We start from the raw sequence: 20,692 nt of genomic DNA on the forward strand, positions 1-20,692 counted from the left end.
GCCCTCTGCCAGACACTCTTGGCCTGCTTTGACCCAGAACCAGGCGACTTTGATCCAAAAACTTGAACATCATTTGAACTCGCCGATCTCCAAGGAAAAATATATCACACCTGTCGACAACCTGTGCGAAGACGCAAACCCCCATCTGTTTACTACCGGAGTCACCGGGCTAGTCACCCGTCGCATCCGCCTTCGAGTCGCCACAAACACATCAACACATTAACACATCAACACATCAAAAATTACTCTCAGCTCTCGCCTCTCACGATCGGGGTACGGTAGCTGCAGAAACCACCGCGATGGAGAATTCGCAGTTGCGAAGAAAGGATACGACAAAGGGCCCGCCCTTGAGGGTCCTTTCTTTAGGTCAGTAAGAAATGTTCCATTGTGCATATAGATAGGCTAACCCTGTCCAGACGGGGGTGGTGTTAGGGGTTATTCGATGCTTATTCTGCTGCAAGAGCTGATGTACCGAACATACGTCGAATGCGAGGGACAAGCGCCTCGACGAGATCAAATCCCAAAGCCCTGCGATTACTTCGACCTCATTGTCGGCACCGGCACCGGTGGCCTGATCGCCATCATGCTGGGTCGACTACGACTTGATCTGGAAACATGCAAGGAAATGTACGTTCGCATGACAAAACGGGTCTTTGAGACGGACAAAACCATAGCAGGCATCCCGTATCGCTCCACGTTGTTCAAGGCGTCGAGGCTGGAGGAGGCAATCAGACAGTGCGTTCGCGAACACACGATATATGAATCTGAGGGAAATGACGTGGGCAACTCTAGCACCGTTGAGATAACGAGCCCGGTAAATTCGATCCCTCAGCGCACTCTGAGCCGTTCTAGTATGAGCTCGACCAATACTTCACGCCCACCTCCCTCTCCAAAAAGCCAACGAAATTCAGTCTTCCTGAATGGCTTCCGATTTGGCAACCCAGACGCTGCCCTTTATGATAATCGCGAGTATCGTACCAAAATGTAAGATTTCATAGCACTCCTTCTTCCCCTTTCTAAACTTGACACTTTCTAACTTTTATAGGGCTGTCACCGCCATGTACAAAGGTTCCAGGGGAAATGTGCCTCCAGTATTACTTCGATCTTACGACTCAAGAAGAGAGCCACCTCCTGAGTTTGAGTGCACGATCTGGCAGGCCGGACGCGCCACTTCTGCAACTGGCCTCGCTTTCAAGCCTATACAAATCGGACAGCACGTGTTTATTGATGAAGGCGCTGGAAATTTCAACCCAGCACCAGTCGCACTCGACGAAGCGGTTTTGAACGAATGGCCAGGTCGAGAAGTAGGTGTTTTTGTTAGCGTGGGGACAGGAAAACGCCCATCCGGCACAAACCATCGCCAACACGAGTGGTGGGAGGATTTCGTCGGTGATGCCTTGGGGACTTTCGCAGAAGCTCGCCGACGTCTAATCGCCAAGATCGAAGGTTGCGAGGAGACTCATCAACAGATGCTGAAGGAGTATCTGGCGAAACGCAATGTGAAACAAGAGAACTATTATCGATTAAACGTGGAAGTTGGCGTGGGAGAGTTTGGAATGAATGAATGGAATCGTCTAGCGGATATCAGCACCAACACACGTCGATACCTTTCTAAATCAGAAGTCCAGCGGATGACTTTGGATGCTGCGTCTAAGTTGGCTAGAATTGAGAGGATGCATCGCCGCCTCGCGTCGCACTCTGCTGCCATGGCTCAGGAACCCAGCCGCCAGGAGCCGGCCTTCGAATTTACTCCCACTCCTACTGTTGTAGTACCTCCGCCCTCCAATCCAGCCGCTGTTGAGCTGCCTGCGGAAGATGTCGCGGTTGGTCATCGGCCACATGGAACAGGGGTTCATTCCCGTGTTTCAGATGAGAAGATTGCGATCATGGGGCCTGATGAGTTCGGTCCATCTCCAGGCTCCTTGCCAGTTCGTCCGGCTTCACAAGATGCCCCTGCACCTCGCAGATCCGGAGAATACCGACCTAGCCCATCTTCGGGTTCCCCGCGCCGTAGTGGTGATCTCGAAGCTCATGTCCCTCCGCCTCTACCACCCAAAACCCCGATCCCGTATCCAGACGATGGCGGGAGTACAGGAATCTCGATGCCTCTTCCAGGGCCTCCCCGAATGGCACAGTCGAACCCCAGCCATCCTCGTCCGCCATACCCTGTCGATGGACCTCCTGCGGTAAACAAACTACGAAAACCGACTTACAATGTGAGGTGACGACCTTTCTCCCAGTCTTCTCTTGGTCCTGCGAACAAAGCATGCGCTTGACGAATTATGAATTTTAGTGCTTGGATTGGCAGCTTCATTTGGTGTTCTTCTTTTGCATTTATGATACCACAATGTACTTATGAGGTGTTTGGCGGCTGTCCTGGAGAAGAATCTACATTCCGTACCAGCCTATATTTGGAACCAATAATTCTCCGAGCAGATCCGATCATCAAGAGCCATGATTCACGTAAGCTAATATTTAATAATTGACTTATTTCCCGAGTGGTTTTTATTTGATCCAAGACAGGTCTACGCACGTGACCGCACAATTGACAGGAGCTCTCCATAGATGATGCCGCATACAGTAGGAGGATAATTGACGACGTATGCTTCCGCGTTACTAAAAATAGCCAAGACCCAGATCGACGGTCTGCCACCTTTTGCCTTAGCTGGCTGAGTTCGATAGCCCCAAGACGTTTCCTGCCGGGTGTCTGGAATTCATCTTATATCTAGGGCAGCATGGCATCTAGGACCTTGGTATACTACTACAGACTAATTACGTCGTGGTAGAGTGTAGCAATAATAATACGTGTGCTATAGTGGAAGCGTGGCTGGAGCAAGCCACGCGGCACAGCACCCAGCCAGCGCCCAATCAGCACGCGGGCTCAGACCGGCCAGCCCGTGACAGCCAAGGAATCGCCTCTTATCGATAGGCGGTCTCCATGGACACCGCAGCAGTGACATCCTGCCTCTCTCTGTGCATGAACGCTTTCTATCGCCGTCAAAAAAGGGGCTGCTTCAGATGAACAGATCGTTACAATGTCCTCCTCCTAGTTGCCCGTTTTTTCGCTTCCTCCCCCTGCTGCTCTGACAAGTACATGAACCACTGTGACCTGCTGATGCATGCAGGACAGTTCGTTGGCGCCAATTCGTGACTGCAGCTGTCTCACAATCCCGCGGCCCAGTCTTCTGTAACCACTAACCGATCCCTGTCTGAACCTGTGTGTCTTATCCTGTGCTCCTCGTCCGGCCTTACCATTCACTCGGCGCTGTTATATTCTACCCTTGCGTCCAAAACCTGTCCGGTCGTCGACTGTGCCGCCCCAATCAACCCACTACATTCGACAGCCACTGGGACGCCCAGCCGACAAATAAGGGTAATTAATAATAGCACTCGAGCCGGCCTCTTTCGGGTTATTATTCCTATTCCTTGATTTCTATCGTCTTTTATTTCTATCTTTCCTCTGATATTCGACTGTTCGAGCCGCCGTGTTGAATTACCGCCCGCTTACCGCTGATCGACTGCATATCAGCGACACCAGCGTTAGTGAATCTATTGGGCTGATCTCGATTGATTCACCTGGAAATACACTATTTGCTTCTCGAGTTTCTGGCCTTTCCTGCCCTCACTGGGCAACTGTCCAGCGTTCATAGTCCGAACGATACGACCGCCGCGCGATATACGAAGAATGAATGACTGTCTATATTAACGCAGAATCTATATTACGGTCTTGATGAGAACAATATACGCTTGAAAGCTTTTGTCATATTTTATTCCCGGCCTTGCCTGGAACAGCCGTACCGCTGTCATGGATCAGACAGCAGCGGCCCTGGGCCATGCCAATGCCCTTTACGCCCGTGCCTCCTCATCGCAACCTCCAGTGTACAAGGCGATTGGTATCTCACTGGCCATCTCTTCTGGCCTCTTTATCGGAATATCGTTCGTCCTCAAAAAGACCGGCTTGCTCAAAGCCAATGTGAAATACAATGAAGAAGCTGGCGAAGGTTACGGTTATCTGAAGAATGCCTGGTGGTGGACGGGCATGACCTTGATGATTATCGGCGAAATCTGCAATTTCGTGGCCTACTGTTTCGTTGATGCCATCTTGGTCACTCCTATGGGTGCCTTGTCTGTCGTTGTCACGACCGTTTTGTCAGCTATCTTTCTAAAAGAGCGACTCAGTTTTGTTGGCAAGATCGGGTGCTTTAATTGCATTATTGGTGCCGTCATCATTGCTTTGAATGCACCCGAACAATCCTCCGTCAGCGACATCCAGGCAATGCAGCATTATGTTATCTCTCCTGGTTTTCTGACCTACGCTGGCGTGATCATCGCTGGCTGCACTTTTGTTGCGCTTTGGGCTGGTCCCCGCTACGGTAAACGCAGCATGTTCGTCTACATCAGCATTTGCAGTCTGATCGGAGGGTTGAGCGTTGTTGCAACCCAAGGCTTGGGTGCCTCAATCTTAGCCCAGATCCGAGGAGAATCTCAATTCAAGCATTGGTTTCTTTATGTGCTTTTTGCCTTTGTCGTTGCCTCTTTGCTGACTGAAATTATCTATCTCAATGTGAGTTGCCCTTGAGGCGCATTTGGAATCCGTGCTAACGAAACTCTTCCTCTAGAAAGCTTTGAATATTTTTAATGCCGCCCTCGTCACTCCCACTTACTACGTCTTCTTCACCAGTTCTACTATCGTCACCTCCGCCGTCCTGTTCCGAGGATTTTCGGGTTCAGCAATGGCTATTGTCACTATGGTCATGGGCTTCCTTACAATCTGTTCTGGAGTAGTATTGTTGCAATTGTCTAAATCTGCGAAAGATGTTCCCGATGCCGCCATATTCAAAGGCGATCTCGACCAAATCAGAGAAGTCAGTGAGCAAGAAGCCCCCGAAACAGAACCAAAGGCAGATGCAATTCGAGGCGCTGCAGCTATCATCCGCCGTATCTCGGTTTCTAGGCAAAAGATGGAGCAAGATGAATTCAAACGATACGTCAAGGAGAAGCAGGAAGATCAGTTGAGTGTCCCAGGTGATAACGAGGTCGTTGAATGGGATGGCATCCGGCGACGCAAAACGGTTATTGGAGACCACCCGATTATGACTCCCAAATCTTCTCGCTCACTGAGAAGTCCACACCCGCCGTTGGGCATGTCTTACTTCCCTGAAGAGAGGGGAGAATACGTACGCACACCAAGTGGTAATAGCTCTTCGTTCTTGGGTGGTGCTCGTGGTCGAACTTCCTCTATTCTTCACCCTTCGCAGTGGAGACCTCGAGGAGATGGGGAAGACGACGTCCAACCTAGCCCCATGCACCCAGTGGCTTTGACAGAAATTGCTCTACGAGATAAGGAAGGGACTGATACCGCTTATTATGGCGGTAAAGATGCCCATCTGGAACCACCGTTCCAACCGCATCTAGGCAGAGAGCGTAGTGACACACCGAGGTCAATTATCTGGGCAGATGAGCGTCCTGATATTTCGCCTCACAGGAAGACCCACCTAGCTCCTGACGATTCGCCTCAAGCTCGGCGTCAATTTTCCTTCAGAACAATGTTCAACCGAAAGAAATCAGGCGAAAGCTTGTCTTATAGCCCCGCCAGCCCTAGTCGGGGGATTCTGAAGAACACTGATCGAGGCCCCGGGTCTGCCGACGTTCGACGAGCAATGAAAAATGCCACCGAAGAAGAAAGACTCGGCCTAGTCAAGGGAGATTCGCACAACACGAATGTGGAAGAAGATTTCCAGAAAGAAAAGCTCACGCGGTCATCATCACCTGATTCCTTTGATTCGACCTTGGACGCCGTAGAAGAAGTCAGGCGTCAGTACGCACGTCCTCATCAGCCATCTGGATCATCGACTATCTCCACCTCCACTTTCCCGCCATACGAAGATGTACATCACCACTACCACTCAGAAACCGATCATCCACGCGGTTATCTAACAGTCCGACGAATTTCGTCTCCCCCTCCTATCATCGAAGAAGACCCTGCTGAGAACCAACGAGGGCAGCCTCAACGACTACTTAACACTTCAATCTCTGGACCATCAAAATCACTTCCTCCCATTCCATCGAGCGATGAGGAATACGTTCAAGTAGAACGTTCATCTGAGGGCCATAGCCATAGCAGCCCTGAAATAGGCGTGACATCTGTCGCATCCTCCTCCCCACCTTCCACTGGACGAGGCTACCGCCGACATCCAAATACTGGCGGCAATAGAAGCGCAGCTAGCAGCCGAAGCAACAGCAGTGGCAGTGAGGGAAGCGATGGAGCCAGTAGACGACTAGTTTCTGGGGGCCCTGCGGCATTTATATGAGCTGGATGACCTGCACATCTTGTGCATTACGAATAAAACGATGTGTTGATGATGTCAATACGACTACAATACGACACAAAGTATATGCTTGGAACATTATTATCGAATCTTTATCTTATCCGTCTTGGAAACTGATTGTTTGTACGTACCAAGACACTAGGTCTGTTTATGTAGATATACCCGATTGTATGTATGAATTTGGCGATTGTCTATACTTTTGATGAGATGAGACGAATAGAGCAAGATAGCTGGCTATTATAAAGCTTCATGTACTTATTTGATCTTCGTAGAATAGATATGAATATTTGAATATTGCTTGCTCTATCACCAGTCCATGCTATAAATCAAAAAACCACCCATCGCCTCGAACGCTACGTATTCCTGTGCTATACATGCAATAGTCGACTGTATAATTTCAACTCGCTACCTTGAACATCCCATAAACACTCCTTTGCCCACTTGACGCTCCTACCAGCCCATGACTACCACCACTGTCATTCTTCCCACCACCATTCTCACCCGGAACAGCAAACCTCGCCTCCGGCAACCTCTTACCAGCCTTGACGCTTTCGATAATCCTAAGCCCATTAACCCTCTTATTCAGAACAAATAGAAGGAAGACCGAAACTCACCACTCAACACCTACAAACCTAATCCCCTTTCCACCCCCTTTTGTCAATCGTATCTCCTTCTCCAACTTCAAAGCCGCCAACCCCCCGCCACCGACACTTCTACATTTGGCGGATGAATTAGGCGGCATGGCGATTATAACATGTGTTACGGATCGTCGCGCAAGACTGAGTGCTATCGCCCCGTCTTGTTCGGCGACGAGTTGGCGGAGTTTGTGGTCTGAGATGAGCGGGTAAGTTGAGCCGTTGATGAAGAATGTCAGGGAGTGAAAGATCCCCTGCGTTCTCTTCTCCTTGGCTTTTATTGGAGCTGATGTAGAGTAGACAAGTTTCGTGCGGTCTGATGTCGTGGTGATGAGTTGTTTGTTGCCTGGCGGCTTTTCTGCAGTATTCGAGCTGCTACTCGAGACCTTCTTGCCCATCTCCGCAGTTGTGCTGCTGCTGCACATACTAGCACTCTTGTTCACGCCCCCCATATACTGTCTGATATCCGCAGTGCCCAACTCGTTCCGCCGCTCATATCTCCTCGCCTCTTCCGCCGATATCCACTGCCATTCACCTCGCCCGTTCCCACCAGCTTCCTCCACACTACCTCCAGCAGCACCATGAGTATCTTCCGCAGGATCAAAATACATATTCATAACAGTCACGACACCATCATCCACCCCACGAAACTGTCGCGCTAGTTTCTCGCGCCGGGTAGTCTGCCAATCGGTTGTGTTGGAGTAGGGGTTGTCGGCGCGCTGATGGCCTGTGGATGAGGTATTCCAGGGATCAAAGATTTGGCAATTGCGGAGGGTACGCTCGGTATTAGCCTTTTGCGCCATTGAGAGAGATTTGCCCTTGATTAATTCTGTCGATATTTTGGATAAATCGTGAGGCTAAACATGGAATAAGCTTGATGTCTGAGGAACGCTGTGACGAACGATGATATTTCATTTCCCAGGTTTAGTCTTCATAATCAAGGCAGGCGTTACTGTTTTCGAAACGTTGTTTATTGAGAATATACTGATCTGAATGATTGACTGAGAGTTGGAGTCAAATTCTGGAGAAGTATGAACTAGCGTCATCGATGCCGCCGCCAAGAAATGCGGCATGTTTTCAATTTGCCTATTTGGGATTATTGAATAATTTCATAGATAGATGGTTATCTTTAAAAAGATCTTTGATAAACTACATCAAAGCATCTAGTGTTCTGGATCTGATGTAATTGATATTTATATCAATAATTGATCTTTGTATATCTTATTTTATTTCTTATACTTGACTTCTATGCTTGAGCCTACGTGTTTAGACTACCTAGTCATTCGACTTGTACATATTTTCTCCGTGTACCAAAGATTTACCCTAAAGTGATTGATTGATTAAACTAACTTATAGAAACAAACATTTTAATTGATCGTTATCATCACCGTCGTCTCTTGCGAGCTTTTATAAAGAAAACACGGGTAGGCTCTGGCCTCAAATGGCAAACTAAACAGAGACAGATGAACGAAACGAATGAGTTCAATTGTAGTCAGTCGGCATACGCCCGCCATCGCAGAAAATCACTCAACACACAAATATCATCAAAATAAAATAAGAGATTCGTAACATCATGGTCGTTAGAACGTTTGTTGAAACAGAACACATGCACAAAACATGGACAAATCAAACGTAATGCAAATCCCAGAAGAGGAGAACAGGATTAAGAGGTTGCTCGTGCGAGTTCATGTCTTCGTGAGTCAGAAAAAGAAGGCAGAAAGCACTAAACAACGGGTTATCAATACTCGGTCCCAATATGAGCGCCTTCCTATTCTCCAAGTGTGCCGTAGGTGAAAACTTGGAACGCCGGAAAATAGTCAAGAACCAAAGCAGGAAGAGAGATCTGCCTTCTAAGTACCAATGAGAGAATACCGACATGTAAGAGACCAGTTCTTAATTAGTAGACCCAACATCACAGCGTGATTTGGTCATAGATTAGGCTGATTAAGTAAATGGTAAGGGTGTTGTTCATCGGCGCCGGACAACACCACCGGCTGTCACAGGCTGCTGCAGTTGCATAAACGAGCCTCCAACGGGGCCACCAACGGGAGGTTCAGTGATCGTCTTGCGGCGCTTCGAGTCATACTCAGTTTCACGCCCATCAGGTCGGCCAAGACGATCATCTTCATCGTCCCGGAGTCTTTTCGTTCCAAGGGACCCGTTCATGGAGGAGTAGCTTGAGTAAGTGGGTGCATACGTGGAATTGGGATACGCATCACCGTTAGGGGCACCTCTTGTGTCGCTAACAATGTTGGAGAGGCTACCAGCCTGGACTGCTCTGGGAGGTGTGTTATAGCCTTGAGGCCACTGTTGAGAAGCTGCGCCAGCTGTACGTGGGGTCATGCGGTCAGCTCCATTTTGATGCGAAGGAGAGGCAGCTAGCTGTGAGTGATCCCCAGCAAGTGATCCCACGGGAGCGTTAGTAGTATAAGTGTAAGAGTTACGGTTCGAGTATGACCCAGCACCAGCGTCGTGGATATACTCAGGCTCGGGCTCTTGAACCGGCTCTGCTTCACTAGTGCTATTCGCTACCTGGCCATTTGGTTGAGCGTACCGGTCAACCTTCGCATCGCCTTGGTCTGGTTCAGCCTGAACGATTGAAGGTCGCGCAGAGGGTGGAGCCATGTCGTTCTTCATGTACGCTTGACCATAAGCGGCAAGGTTAGGTTGCGCTAATGGTTGCGAAGCATATTGTGGTTGTGACGGGGGAGCTGAAGAATAGTACGACTTAGAAGCATCGTAGGTGGGGGCGTTCTGATATGGTTGAATGCCTTGCAAGTTACTGCCAGGCGGTGTGGTTGCAGGCGTACCAGGCATTGAGCGGGCGTTACTCAGTCCAGTATCGATGGACAATGGCTGAGATGGCTGTACGTTGGAACCCATATTCTGAGGATTCCATTCATATGTACTTCCTTGATTCGGCATACCAATCAAACTCGAGGCGCTTGTCGGAGGAGTAGGAAAGGTATGAGCCCGATCAAGTCCAGGTCGACCATTTGATTGGGGAGCAACTGAAGGCGCAGGAGCCTGTGATAGATGTGATGGAACAGGATTGCTCATAGAGTGGTGATGATGCAGGGCGGGACCCTGCGGACCCTGCGAGTTTCTGGCACTCTGATTGCCCTCCAGCCTGCGTTGTTGCGAGTCATGTACGACCATGTTGGTGCGGCTCGAGTTGGTGGGGTGATAGAGTAGACCACCGATGTTGTGAACAAAGAGTGGGTATAATAAGTCGGTAATCTTCTCCTTGTTGGCAAAGTCTAGAGCGCGTTCATACGGAATCCTACTCATTGTCAGTTGTTGCAAAAGACATAAAGGACTATATGTAATCGCACCAGACGCCTTTCAGGTGCATTGGACCAATCTTCACTACGTGGCGGACTTTTTCACTCTTCAGAATACCATCTCGGCGACCTCTAGTCATACCGGCAACATTCAAAAGTTTTGTACCATTTATCATGTGGTTATCTGAAATAGTTAGTATGTTGATTTGAGTTGTTAAAACAATCTACACACCTTCTCGTCGAGCAACGCAGACACCTTTGGCTTCAACTTGGTAGCATAGACTACCTTCATCCTCCCACAAAGTTGCTGTAACCCTCGGCTTCGCCCCTGGAGGACAGGTTTGGCCCGTTGGGTCATGGATCGAGGGTTGTGGTGACGATGCATTTGTCCCTCCGACATATCCATGAGGTGTTACAGTGTGAGTGGTCATGGCTATTGACAGTTAATAAGCCAGCCGATAAAATAGTCGTTTGAATTACATACCTGGTAAGGGTAGAATCTGAGTAGGAACCTGGTTGTTGATCGAAGTGGAAGACGCTTGAGTGGTCGAGGTGACGCCGTTTGAATATGGGTACGAGTATGAGCTGGGAGTGGACGGATATCCCGTCGAGCCAGGCGGTAAAACCGGTGGCGGCTGTTGATAATGCGAATATGGTACCATAGTTCCAGCGGTGGCACCATGCGAGCCATAGGGCTGGGGGGATGAAAAGTGCGATGAATGCACATCCATATAGGATTGAGTTTGGTTCATGGCGCTATGGCCGTCTGCCAAACTATCAATTGAGGCGTGGGAAGAGATGCCAGGAGGCTCGGTGAGCACCTGAGATTGACTGCTAGCAGCAGTTTGTGCTAACGTTTCCAGTGAAGAACTGGGAGCGACACCTTGGGCAAAGGGCACTTGAGTGTTTGATAGTGCCAAGGACGAAAGTCTATCTGTGGAAAATGAAGGTCTTTCAGCGACGTGGCGATTGAACCACGGGACGTCGACGGGATGAACCTGGGTAATCGACGGTAGCTCCAGCTTTTCGGTATTGCTGAGACGCAAATGATGGGCGATATCCGAAGCGGAAATCTAGGTTTGTAAATCCTTGAATAGGATGTTGAGAAATGCCGGCTATAAACTGACGATAATCGTGGGAGGTTCGTTAGTATCGTAAAAGGTGAACGCTGAAATAGTGATAAGCTGGACAGAAATGCACGATGCAAAGAATCTACATCAAAACTTTTTTTTCTCTCTCTCGGTTGTTCGTCTCAGCAAGCGCTGGGGAGTCGCACAGGAACCGAAATGCAGATATTATTCAACAGCCTAAATCACAGCACGCGGCGCTCTGTGGGTATCGTTTCTAGTCGTAAGGCGCGTGGTCCAAATGCAGAATTTTTCGGCGCAAAGATTGACTCGTTATACTTTTCAACTTTTTTGTTGGGTGCAGAACGCTCGAATTGATCGATCGTTGGATTGCAGGTGGACACGATCAAAACATGCGTCTCTAAATGGCGACGTCGTTCAGCACTGTGGTCTGAAGTAAATTAAAAAGGACAAAAGACAAGAACGATGGTAATCGTAGTATGGTCGTAACGGTCGTGGCGGTCGTGGCAGAGTCGAGAGCCGTAGGTCAATTCCCGTGTCTGCGTCTAAACTGGGACAACACTTCTATGGGAATAGACAGATGAGTACAGTGAAAGAGAGGGAAAACAGAATTTAGAGGCAGCACAAAGTCATTCACAGCAACCAAGCACAGCAGAAGTGTCGCGATAGCAGAGTGAACAATCGCAAGGCACCGAGAGTCAATTGGCGGCGCACGGCAAAGGGGCGCGCAATGGAGCTGCAAGAAGGTTCGGGAGTGTAGCTTCAATGCATGTAGGGAGATGCGATGCAGTTCACGAGTTCAAACATGAGGGCAGGGCAGGGTAGGACAGGGAATGGTCATGTTAAGAATGACGGGGTTCATCAGCAGGCGAGAGGAAAAAGAAAGCGTACCCTGGCAGGTTTCTTCTAGAGAGCGAGATACATGGAAAAGTGGAGGCTGGGGCAGCAAAGAAGCTTCGGAAGCGGCGGGCGGTAAGCAAGCAACAAACGCAAGGCAGATCAACGATCTCGGAGGCTTGCGAGGGCGGGGACGCAGAGAGCAGCAGCAGCAGCAGCGATAGAAGAAAGGGATAGAAGAAGCAGCGTTCTGGGTGGAGGCTCAGGACGGACGTGCTGTTCTGACAAGCCCCCTTGGATGGGAAGGTGCATATAGGGAAGAAGACGGGGAGGAGAGAAAGAAGGACGATGGGTGGAGGAGGAGGGCGAGGAAGAGGGACGACGACGAGTGGAAGGAGGAAGGTAAAAGGTGGAAGGTTAATGGTGGATGGTTCGGTGGTGCTGGCTGGGCTGGCGCTTGCCGCAATTGCAATTAATTACTAGGAAGTGGGGAAGGTGCCAACCAGGGAAGGGAAGGAGCGATGAACGATGGCAGGTAGGCAGGCAGGAAGAGAGGCTCGCAGGGAAGGAGGGAAAGAGCCAGACCGAGCGCAGAGAAAAGAGAGAGAGGCAGGGAAGGCAGGAGGACGGTCGATCCCGGCCAAGAGAAGCCCACCTTCCGCGGCCTGGAAGCACCACTAGCCACTACACACTACGACTCCTGGAGGCTGGGATTGGCGCGCTATTATTTGCTAATTTGTTTTGCGGTGGTTTGGAGTGCGAAGGAGAGGCCTGCACGGGGCAGCCAGAGAACTATACTAGCAGTAGCCGGCGCACTAGGTAATGCTATATCCGAGGGACCATGCTAACTGGCAAGTAGTGACGGTGTTGGGTTAGACGCCCTCACTAGCTATTTCGCGATAGAGCTGGCCTCCTCAATTCCATGGCCAGAACATCTTACTCGAGACGCGTGGTGCACTGCCGACCTGAAGAATACAATGAAGAACACAAGACATCCACAAGACGTTATCAGCCAGCAGCAGTTCGTCGACGAGGTCGTACGCAGCGCTGATTCGCTAGTAGCGATGATGCGCTGGTGAGATTATTTTTGGGCGGCGGGCGCCAGCCGGCCGTCGGCCATTGGCTAGCCACCAGCCATACAGTCCCATCCTGTACTCGATCAAGCTTGAAGTTTGAACATAATAGCAATAATTACAGAATTATAGCCGAATTTGGCCCGTTTCAACTTCTATAAAGTTGACTGTGGAACGCAAGGAGTCGCCGTGGACCGGAGGCCATTGGTCCAGCCAGTCAGCCGGATGAAAGTGGAAGGGCCTGAAGAAGACACTACGAACGAGGAATAATGCGTACGAAGATATAAATAATAACGTCAACTTGTCATGCTTCGTGGGTGGCTCCGAGTGGAGCGCTCTGGTGGAGGCCCTTGCCGCAAAAAGTAGCTCCCCAGTGATGGTTATCATCATGTAATGGTCGAAAAAGAAGAAGAAGAAACCAATGCACGGCAAAATACCGGGTGCCCACACTGACAGAGGCATGCATGAATCGTCGGTGTTACACGAGAGGGATGCGTTAGGCCTGGATTGGCCCTGCTGGTATTTCTTGCCTAGGAGAGGCTCGCCTGTTCTACCTAAACAGTTCATAACTTGTTACGGGCGACCACATTGTCTTCATTGGCCATGATCGATCGATTCAAACGACGAGTTCTACACGGAAGGCTCCGTAAGCTACGACATAGCACAACCAACTTGGCGCTAACTACTACTAATAAATTCTAACTAATCCTACACTTTGGTGGTGTTATTGAGTGATGGTGTGACGGACCAATCGCAACGTCCGCTGCTGACGGGCCCTTGATAATGAGGAGCGAATGATTCGCGGGCTTGGATCGGAGCGCTGATCGTTGTATTATTAGCTTAGCAGTATTAGCCAAGTCGAGCATTACAGTTTACGCTTGCCTGCCAGAGACTAAGAGAAGGGTCTCACTCTCTATTATCAAGTATTGTTTAGTAATGTTCACTAGATAGAATAGTCATACTAAATAATATACAAGAAATACTAAGGAATAATCTGTTGACTGAATCATGTTTCCCCGCTTTCTTCCTTTTCCGCCTCCCCTTAAACTTATTTTCTATTCATTCCGGGGAATTAAATCGGTGGTCAAAAGGAAATAAAAGTTTTGACAAACTCCGTCAAGCTGAAACCAAAGTTGTTCTCCCTTACGTGGATGACGGGCCTTTCAAGTCACGCCACGAGGGAGGTATGCGCTCAGCCAACCAGGGCGCCGGACGAGGCCTCTAGGCGCCCGCCAATCAGAGCGTGCATACAAGCGGCAACCCGGGGAAGATGAAACAAGGTCAAGAGGAATAATAATAACAATAACAATAACATCAGCGTTCGACTGCAGGAGCTAGCTTGAGGATAGTCGATGGCAATGCAGCTGAGCAGGTGCTAGGGAGGGAAGGAGCTGCACGTCTGCACGTCTACACGTCTATCGGACGCTGCTCTGGCTGGCAGTGCAGATGCCAGAACGGGGTCATGCAAGATCCTGCAAGTCCTAAATGGATCGTCGACAGTCAGACATTAATACAGTATCACCAAGCACTCGAACCCGTCTGTGCTGAGAACGTCGCTAGTTCGGGCATACTTCAACATTGAACAAGGAGCTCGGTTTGTAATTAACAGACTAGAGGCGTAAGTAATTTTACTAACAAGTACGGAGTATTATCATCTATGTAGACATAGAAGAGGAATAGTAGCTGTGGAGCATCCAGAATGGGTGATGTGCGATGGGCGATGGGCGGCGGGCGGCCCGCGATTAGTCTGTCTGACGCTAACGACGACGGCGAGGCAGATTGAAGCTGAGGTTGAGTTTGAGATTGAGGTTGATATAGAGACGGACATTCTGTCAGAACCAAATAGGAAGGTAGTCCTGTCAACCTACTTCTTGTTTCTTTCCTCCCCCCTTTTTGCCTTTTTCCACTCTGCCCGTCTTTGTCTTCAACCAGGGACACCCTGGCGGCGCGGGCCAATAGTGGAAATCTGAATGTTTGCGATATGTGCGATCCCGGAGCGGCGCCGACAGGGATATGGTCGAGTGGACCAATGGGCGTGCGCCAAAGGATCGGTGAGCCGGAGGTGTCTAGACCGTTGGGCGGGCGACTAGTCTAGACCGGGCCTGCTCTCTGCCACTGGAGCTTTTCCCGAGGGCTCTCGACACGTTGATATGTATTCACATTGTATGAGAGACGCTCCGTAAAGTGCGGACAGCAAGAGCAGACTTAAATGAGCAACTACGCAGCATCTTTTCTCGCCAAATACGTATTCATATTGTCTGCATCTTGACGACAGCAGGCAGGCTCACCGCTCTTGTATACGAGCCGGAGCCTCCCGTCACCTTCCGACTGTGTAACCCAGACAGGGAGCTAAGGACCTCCTTGCTTCCTCGCTTGCAAGCGCCGCGGCCATTGGGTGCAGCCCCGTCTGAAAGAAAGTCTCAACAAAGACAGGCCTCACCGTCTTGCCGCCTCTTCATAGAAATGGCAAATAGGAAAAAATAATAATACTACAGCAGGTATAATCACGCGTGATATTGAGCTCGCTGCTCTGGACTGTGGAATGTGGGCCAATACGAGCGACTGAGTGACAGTGAACCGTGGAACCAGTTGCGGGCGCTAGCCGATCCTGGCTGTCCTTACCCTGGTTCTGTAATAGCCTAATCGGGATCTGAGTCTACCCAGTTCAAGATTTAAGTGTAAGTATCGAGAGCAGTATGAGTAATTTTTATTGTTGAATTAGAGAGTCCAAGTCATAGTAAATGTAAAAGTAAATCGTACATACCCGCGTTACACCCTCAGCCCATGATAGCCAACGGAATGGTCAAGTTGGCCAATCAAAAACGTCAAGCTGGCTGAAAATCGAAGAATATTCTACCTTCTGTTAGTTTCCCCGTAGTCAGCATGTGGAATACTTCCGAATCGGTCTGTCGTAGCAATCGAGCATGCCATGCGCGTCAAGATGCCCACGATCCAAGCCTTAAGGGAGCTGCATAACAAAATATATTATTACTACCCTATTATGTAAAGTGTGGGAGGACGTTTTGCTAAAATCTCACTTCGGCTCGTGATTGCATGCTTAGCCCTTTCGGCTATTCAGTCCTTGATCAATTTGTTAATTATTCTAATGTGTAGAAGTAATTATGGCACGGAGCTAAGCTAGCAGCGACTGTTCATCAAACCCGTAATTCGTACTGACCAGTAACTGCTCAAGTCAGACTATCCCTGCCCGCGGGTAGGCATAATGCCTTTACTATTGGATTAGTTTGTTAGTTATTGTTTGCCCATCAGTTCAAAAAGTGATCACAGTGCAACGAAGTTCCGCGTTCCGTCCTATCTACATTAGTATTACTACTTAACACTAATAGTACTTCGCAGTACCGCAGTCAATGAGGACAGAGCACATCGCATGGTAGAGTTCAGCCTAAGATTACGATACGAGGTCTCCAGGCGATCACACTGATCCACTCATAGAGTCACAGGATGTGTGGAATATCGGCGATATTAATTAATCGCACAAGTAGCCAATCAGTTGGATAATTACAATGTTGGTGTTGACATTAAGTCATAGTTGGTATTCGCTATCAAACTATCGTGGGTATTTTGGGTCTGATATGAGATACCTGCAAGGGCTGCGTGGTGATGCACTGATGCAGCCGCAGTTACAGATGCCAATGCATGAGAAAATAAACTCACATTGCATTCCCGTACTTCCGCACTTTAGCGACGTGCACGGGCAGGATCTACCGTACATGCCTAGATTGTAATAATAACAATCATTCAATTCACCACAAGAAGGCATCATTTTTCTCGTCCTTGTCGTCTGTTTTCAAGGGACCTACCGCTGGACCTCGGATGATGGGAGCAGATGAAAGCCGCCGAGAGGGGTACCGTGGCACAGGAATCGGATTACGAGGACGGACCAGGGTAGGCCGGCCTTGGACGACGGATAGCAGTCGCAATACTAATTAATTACTGCTCCTCGATTGTTGATTGTCAGGCCCGTCATTGCGGCGCAGACAGGCTGGTGTGATTGGCGCGGCGATATTGGGGGCTGGTCAGCAGCAAGAACTTGAGGACCAAAAATGAATTCTCTCAGGCCCTCAGTCACCTCATCCTCATAGTCTTCTACTAATCCCTTGCGGGGCTGGCCAACAAGACGCTCGCTGGCTCCACTGTAATCAATAGCATCCAACAAACAGGAATATTCAATATTCTTCGAGGAAGAACTTGTCAGAAGTGCTAAGCGTACTAAATAAGTTAGTTACTAAGAGAGAGACCGAAGTCACGAGATTGCCAAGACGGGAGGACCCACTAGAACAGCGCATAATTAGACCGATTGGCCTGATTGGCGGCATGCACCTTCCGCGGCTGTGGCCGGGCGCACAAGGACTGGCCGCCACCGTAACCACGTCACCGCGACCCCACCGCGTCACGCTCTTCCACTCCATTCTCAAGTTCATTCACAATTACTCCCGTACTGTGACTATGACTACGTGCCAGCTGGCTGGCCGATCCTCGCCTGCACTCCGTATCTACGATCAGCCCTCTCGCCAATCGACTGCTCTGCTATGAGCTCGGGCTCCCTCAGCTGCCTGCCTCGATCAGTTGTCCCCTCGACCCCCGGCCGATCCTACTTCGTGCACCTATGACAGAGCGAGCGTCGAGTACGAATGGTAGGTAGGATATATTAGATAGCGCCAACAATGTCCTATTAGTCTGTGACTATGACTATTCCAGCACTCCCGTACCCTGTCAAAGGTACCCCTTGCGTCCCCCCAGTGGCGACCAGCCAGCCCGCCGCCGTTTTAGCGTCTGCTCTCAGACCCTCCGCTGCAGCAACCCGTAGTCGCATATGCGAGTGAGTGGTGACAGCATCGAACACCCCGCCACGAGCTAGGTGATCCCGGTCTCTTGAGTCTTGCCCAGCGCCGTGCGTCGGCTGTCCACCATATAGAAGACACGGGTGACTTGAGCTGGCGGTCGCACAGCCGAGATGGCCGCCACTCAGCTGTTATCTACGGAGTATCTAGAATTGGAGATTGATCATGACCCTCTGCATACTAGATGATAGTCAGCATACCATGATCGTGTGCGACGCATCAACAGGCCGGCCGTGACTAGGTTCGCCCCATTACTAGCCTCTAGCCGACGCGATCTCCGTTGCATCGTCGAGGATCAGAATTCGGTCCATGCGCACGCACTTGCAAGATAACTAAGTTAATTAGTTTTCTTAAATAACTAATTAATAGGTGCTGAGCTGTGGCCACCGCCCGTGAAATCCCAAGTATTAGGACCCGTTATTATTACCAACATTTTCGAACCTGGCTATTGGCTGTAGGGCCATGCCTCGATAACGCTCAAGAGTCAACGGCCACGCAGCGTCCATATATATTCCGTTTGATATTATGAAATAATTGGTAGATCAAGATGCTTTGCATTTGTCATGTGGTGTACGCCGTTACATGTAGCTGTCTGTTCTTTATTTCGTCGTTGCAGCGCCAACATATCTGTCATACAGCATATATTCTGTATCAAGGGATACTGGGCTTTTTCAGATAAATATTCAGGATGAACAGCTCGACTAATCAGTAAATTAATCCCTGGGTCTCTACCAAAAGTTTTTGGGTCATAAAACCAATTGACTAAACCATCCATCCCTTGGTAGAAAATTTGTAGCCCAGATATATCAAGGTTTTGAGTTCAACGAAAAGTCATAAACTTTATCGATTTTAAAATTGATAGACATATTTAACTAGATCCATCACATTTACAAATACTCAATTGTACTTGATAGACATATTTAATATTACTTCTCGGTATAATCAATAATTGATATCATTTTACTTTTAAATGTTACCTTTTGATTGACAAGTCATAATTGGAATAACCAAACAAGTTTTTATATAGCATCGAGCTGTTACTATGATAGAGCTAGAACCAAGGCAAATAAGCCCAAAAAAAATGCCGAGGACATAACTATTCTATGTTCATATCAGTTCTAGTCATCATCAAGTGTAAATATCCATGGATACCAATCGTAGTCCAAGCTAACGCCTCACGTCCAGAATCACACCCGGATATGCAAACCATCTAATACCAGTCTAGCAATCTATCTCGTCTAGCGACTCACTTTTTCTCGTGACCCTTTGCAGAAAATACCTGCTGCCATATCTCCATCCATTCGCGTTGTTGATGTGAAAGCTTCTTCTGCGGGTTGCGGATTATCTCCGTCAAGACTTCCCGCACTCGAGTGGTCAAGGTTTTGAAGGCAAGCATCTGTTTCCAGTCTCGCACTGAAAAGCGAACGCGGTTATTGTCAATGGATATGATTCCAGAATACATCTATTCGTCATTCATTAGCCATGCCTAATAAAAGGCGCAAATCATATAATACCTTGAATTCGGGTTCACCGCATAGCATTGCCACAGCAAAGTCCTCAACAGCACTAGTTTCATGTGCGTTGTAGAACTTGCTGCGAGCTTGCATGATGTGGTAGAATGACAGCCATTTAACCGAATGGTCCGGTTGTTTGTTGACAGATGTTGGGTGAAGCCGTATATTTTGATTGTTTGTGATGTTGCGCCATCCTTTCCCTTCGCGTATCACTAGCTTGGGGTAGAAGCTCCATGCAATTACGGAATTGACAACAAGATCATTTGAGTTATTGACATCTACACGTTCGGGGACGACGAAGAAGTTCCGACTGCGGCTTGTAACTCGGGTTCTGATTAAATTAGCATAGCTTTGGTACCAGTCATAGGAAAATCCACAAACCTTCGAAGTGACGCTTGCTCATCGGCGTCGAGTTTCAATAGCCCTGCATCAACAATACTTACCAATAGTTGAGTTTTGATGTCTTCGATGTTTAAGAAAGTCTGCGGACTTAAGAAATTCTTTCTGCAGAAAGAATACTCGTTTACTCCGGGAGTATTTTTGACCTTTCTCCATGAGAGATACGCATTGTATACAGTTAATAAATCAGAATCACCTGTCGCATTGTTAGTGATCGACCATAATATCTGATACAATAATATTACCTCTCTTGAAAGACAAGCGAGCCAAATCCCGCTGCGTATTCGACCCTAATGTGTTCACAAATGGTGATTTCGACGAAAGAATAGCAGCAATGCTGACACATGCATCAAGGCATTTGAAAATTGCACCGTATATGATCAGTTTCCCAAGGAATACGTCTAGTGGGAGCTTTGCGAGCTGCTTCCCTAGTGTCGTCAAGCCCTCATTACTTGTCAGAGCCTTCACTTCCTTTAATGACTCAATAGCCCTTCGTATGTTCTTCGAAGACGGTGGGTCCATTGCTTCGAGAAGCGTTTGTTCAACTTCGCCTAAATTGCAAATTTTGACACGCAACACGAGGTCTTGAAGTGACAGCCTGAGCATTTCTGGTGTTTGCTGATCCGACAACTACGGCAGCAAATCAAAAACCGCTTCTCAACACTTAGGTA

General features: G+C 48.8%; 5 protein-coding genes across 5 annotated transcripts; 2 read left to right on the forward strand and 3 right to left on the reverse strand.

Annotated features, from left to right (window-relative positions):
* Positions 1-299: 299 nt before the first annotated feature.
* Positions 300-2,225, forward strand: BGW36DRAFT_297830 (acyl transferase/acyl hydrolase/lysophospholipase; the record flags this gene model as incomplete). Its single annotated transcript, XM_046211380.1, has 3 exons — positions 300-366; positions 417-984; positions 1,046-2,225. 3 exons carry the CDS (start codon positions 300-302, stop codon positions 2,223-2,225), a joined length of 1,815 nt encoding a protein of 604 aa, XP_046070887.1.
* A 1,580-nt stretch (positions 2,226-3,805) lies between these two features.
* Positions 3,806-6,311, forward strand: BGW36DRAFT_297030 (magnesium transporter NIPA-domain-containing protein; the record flags this gene model as incomplete). Its single annotated transcript, XM_046211324.1, has 2 exons — positions 3,806-4,564; positions 4,620-6,311. 2 exons carry the CDS (start codon positions 3,806-3,808, stop codon positions 6,309-6,311), a joined length of 2,451 nt encoding a protein of 816 aa, XP_046070888.1.
* A 314-nt stretch (positions 6,312-6,625) lies between these two features.
* Positions 6,626-8,089, reverse strand: BGW36DRAFT_407934 (uncharacterized protein). The gene is made up of 2 exons (XM_046219066.1): positions 6,944-8,089; positions 6,626-6,889 (listed from the first exon to the last, which is right to left on the reverse strand). The coding sequence occupies exons 1-2, from the start codon at positions 7,765-7,767 to the stop codon at positions 6,727-6,729; spliced, it is 987 nt and encodes a 328-aa protein (XP_046070889.1). The 5' UTR covers positions 7,768-8,089; the 3' UTR covers positions 6,626-6,726.
* Positions 8,090-8,932: 843 nt separating this feature from the next.
* BGW36DRAFT_298371 (apses transcription factor StuA) lies at positions 8,933-11,000 on the reverse strand (the record flags this gene model as incomplete). The annotated part of the gene is made up of 4 exons (XM_046211425.1): positions 8,933-10,247; positions 10,300-10,432; positions 10,481-10,681; positions 10,733-11,000. 4 exons carry the CDS (start codon positions 10,998-11,000, stop codon positions 8,933-8,935), a joined length of 1,917 nt encoding a protein of 638 aa, XP_046070890.1.
* Positions 11,001-19,059: 8,059 nt separating this feature from the next.
* BGW36DRAFT_178982 (helicase associated domain-containing protein) lies at positions 19,060-20,690 on the reverse strand. The gene is made up of 4 exons (XM_046209705.1): positions 20,267-20,690; positions 20,004-20,217; positions 19,623-19,953; positions 19,060-19,570 (listed from the first exon to the last, which is right to left on the reverse strand). The coding sequence occupies exons 1-4, from the start codon at positions 20,625-20,627 to the stop codon at positions 19,355-19,357; spliced, it is 1,122 nt and encodes a 373-aa protein (XP_046070891.1). The 5' UTR covers positions 20,628-20,690; the 3' UTR covers positions 19,060-19,354.
* Between the last annotated feature and the right edge of the window lie 2 nt (positions 20,691-20,692).

Source organism: Talaromyces proteolyticus (genome assembly GCF_021365285.1).
Source record: "Talaromyces proteolyticus strain PMI_201 chromosome Unknown BGW36scaffold_7, whole genome shotgun sequence".
NCBI lineage: Eukaryota > Fungi > Ascomycota > Eurotiomycetes > Eurotiales > Trichocomaceae > Talaromyces > Talaromyces proteolyticus.

Excerpts from the sequence above, each read along its gene's own strand:
- BGW36DRAFT_407934 (XM_046219066.1), bottom strand. The coding sequence starts at position 7,767 with ATGGCGCAAAAGGCTAATACCGAGCGTACCCTCCGCAATTGCCAAATC. Across the intron at positions 6,890-6,943 it reads AGGTTTGTAGGTGTTGAGTG|GATTATCGAAAGCGTCAAGG; the intron begins GTGAGTTTCGGT and ends TAATGGGCTTAG.
- BGW36DRAFT_178982 (XM_046209705.1), bottom strand. The coding sequence starts at position 20,627 with ATGCTCAGGCTGTCACTTCAAGACCTCGTGTTGCGTGTCAAAATTTGC. Across the intron at positions 19,954-20,003 it reads GAGCAAGCGTCACTTCGAAG|AACCCGAGTTACAAGCCGCA; the intron begins GTTTGTGGATTT and ends TAATTTAATCAG. Across the intron at positions 19,571-19,622 it reads GCGGTGAACCCGAATTCAAG|ATGTATTCTGGAATCATATC; the intron begins GTATTATATGAT and ends AATGACGAATAG.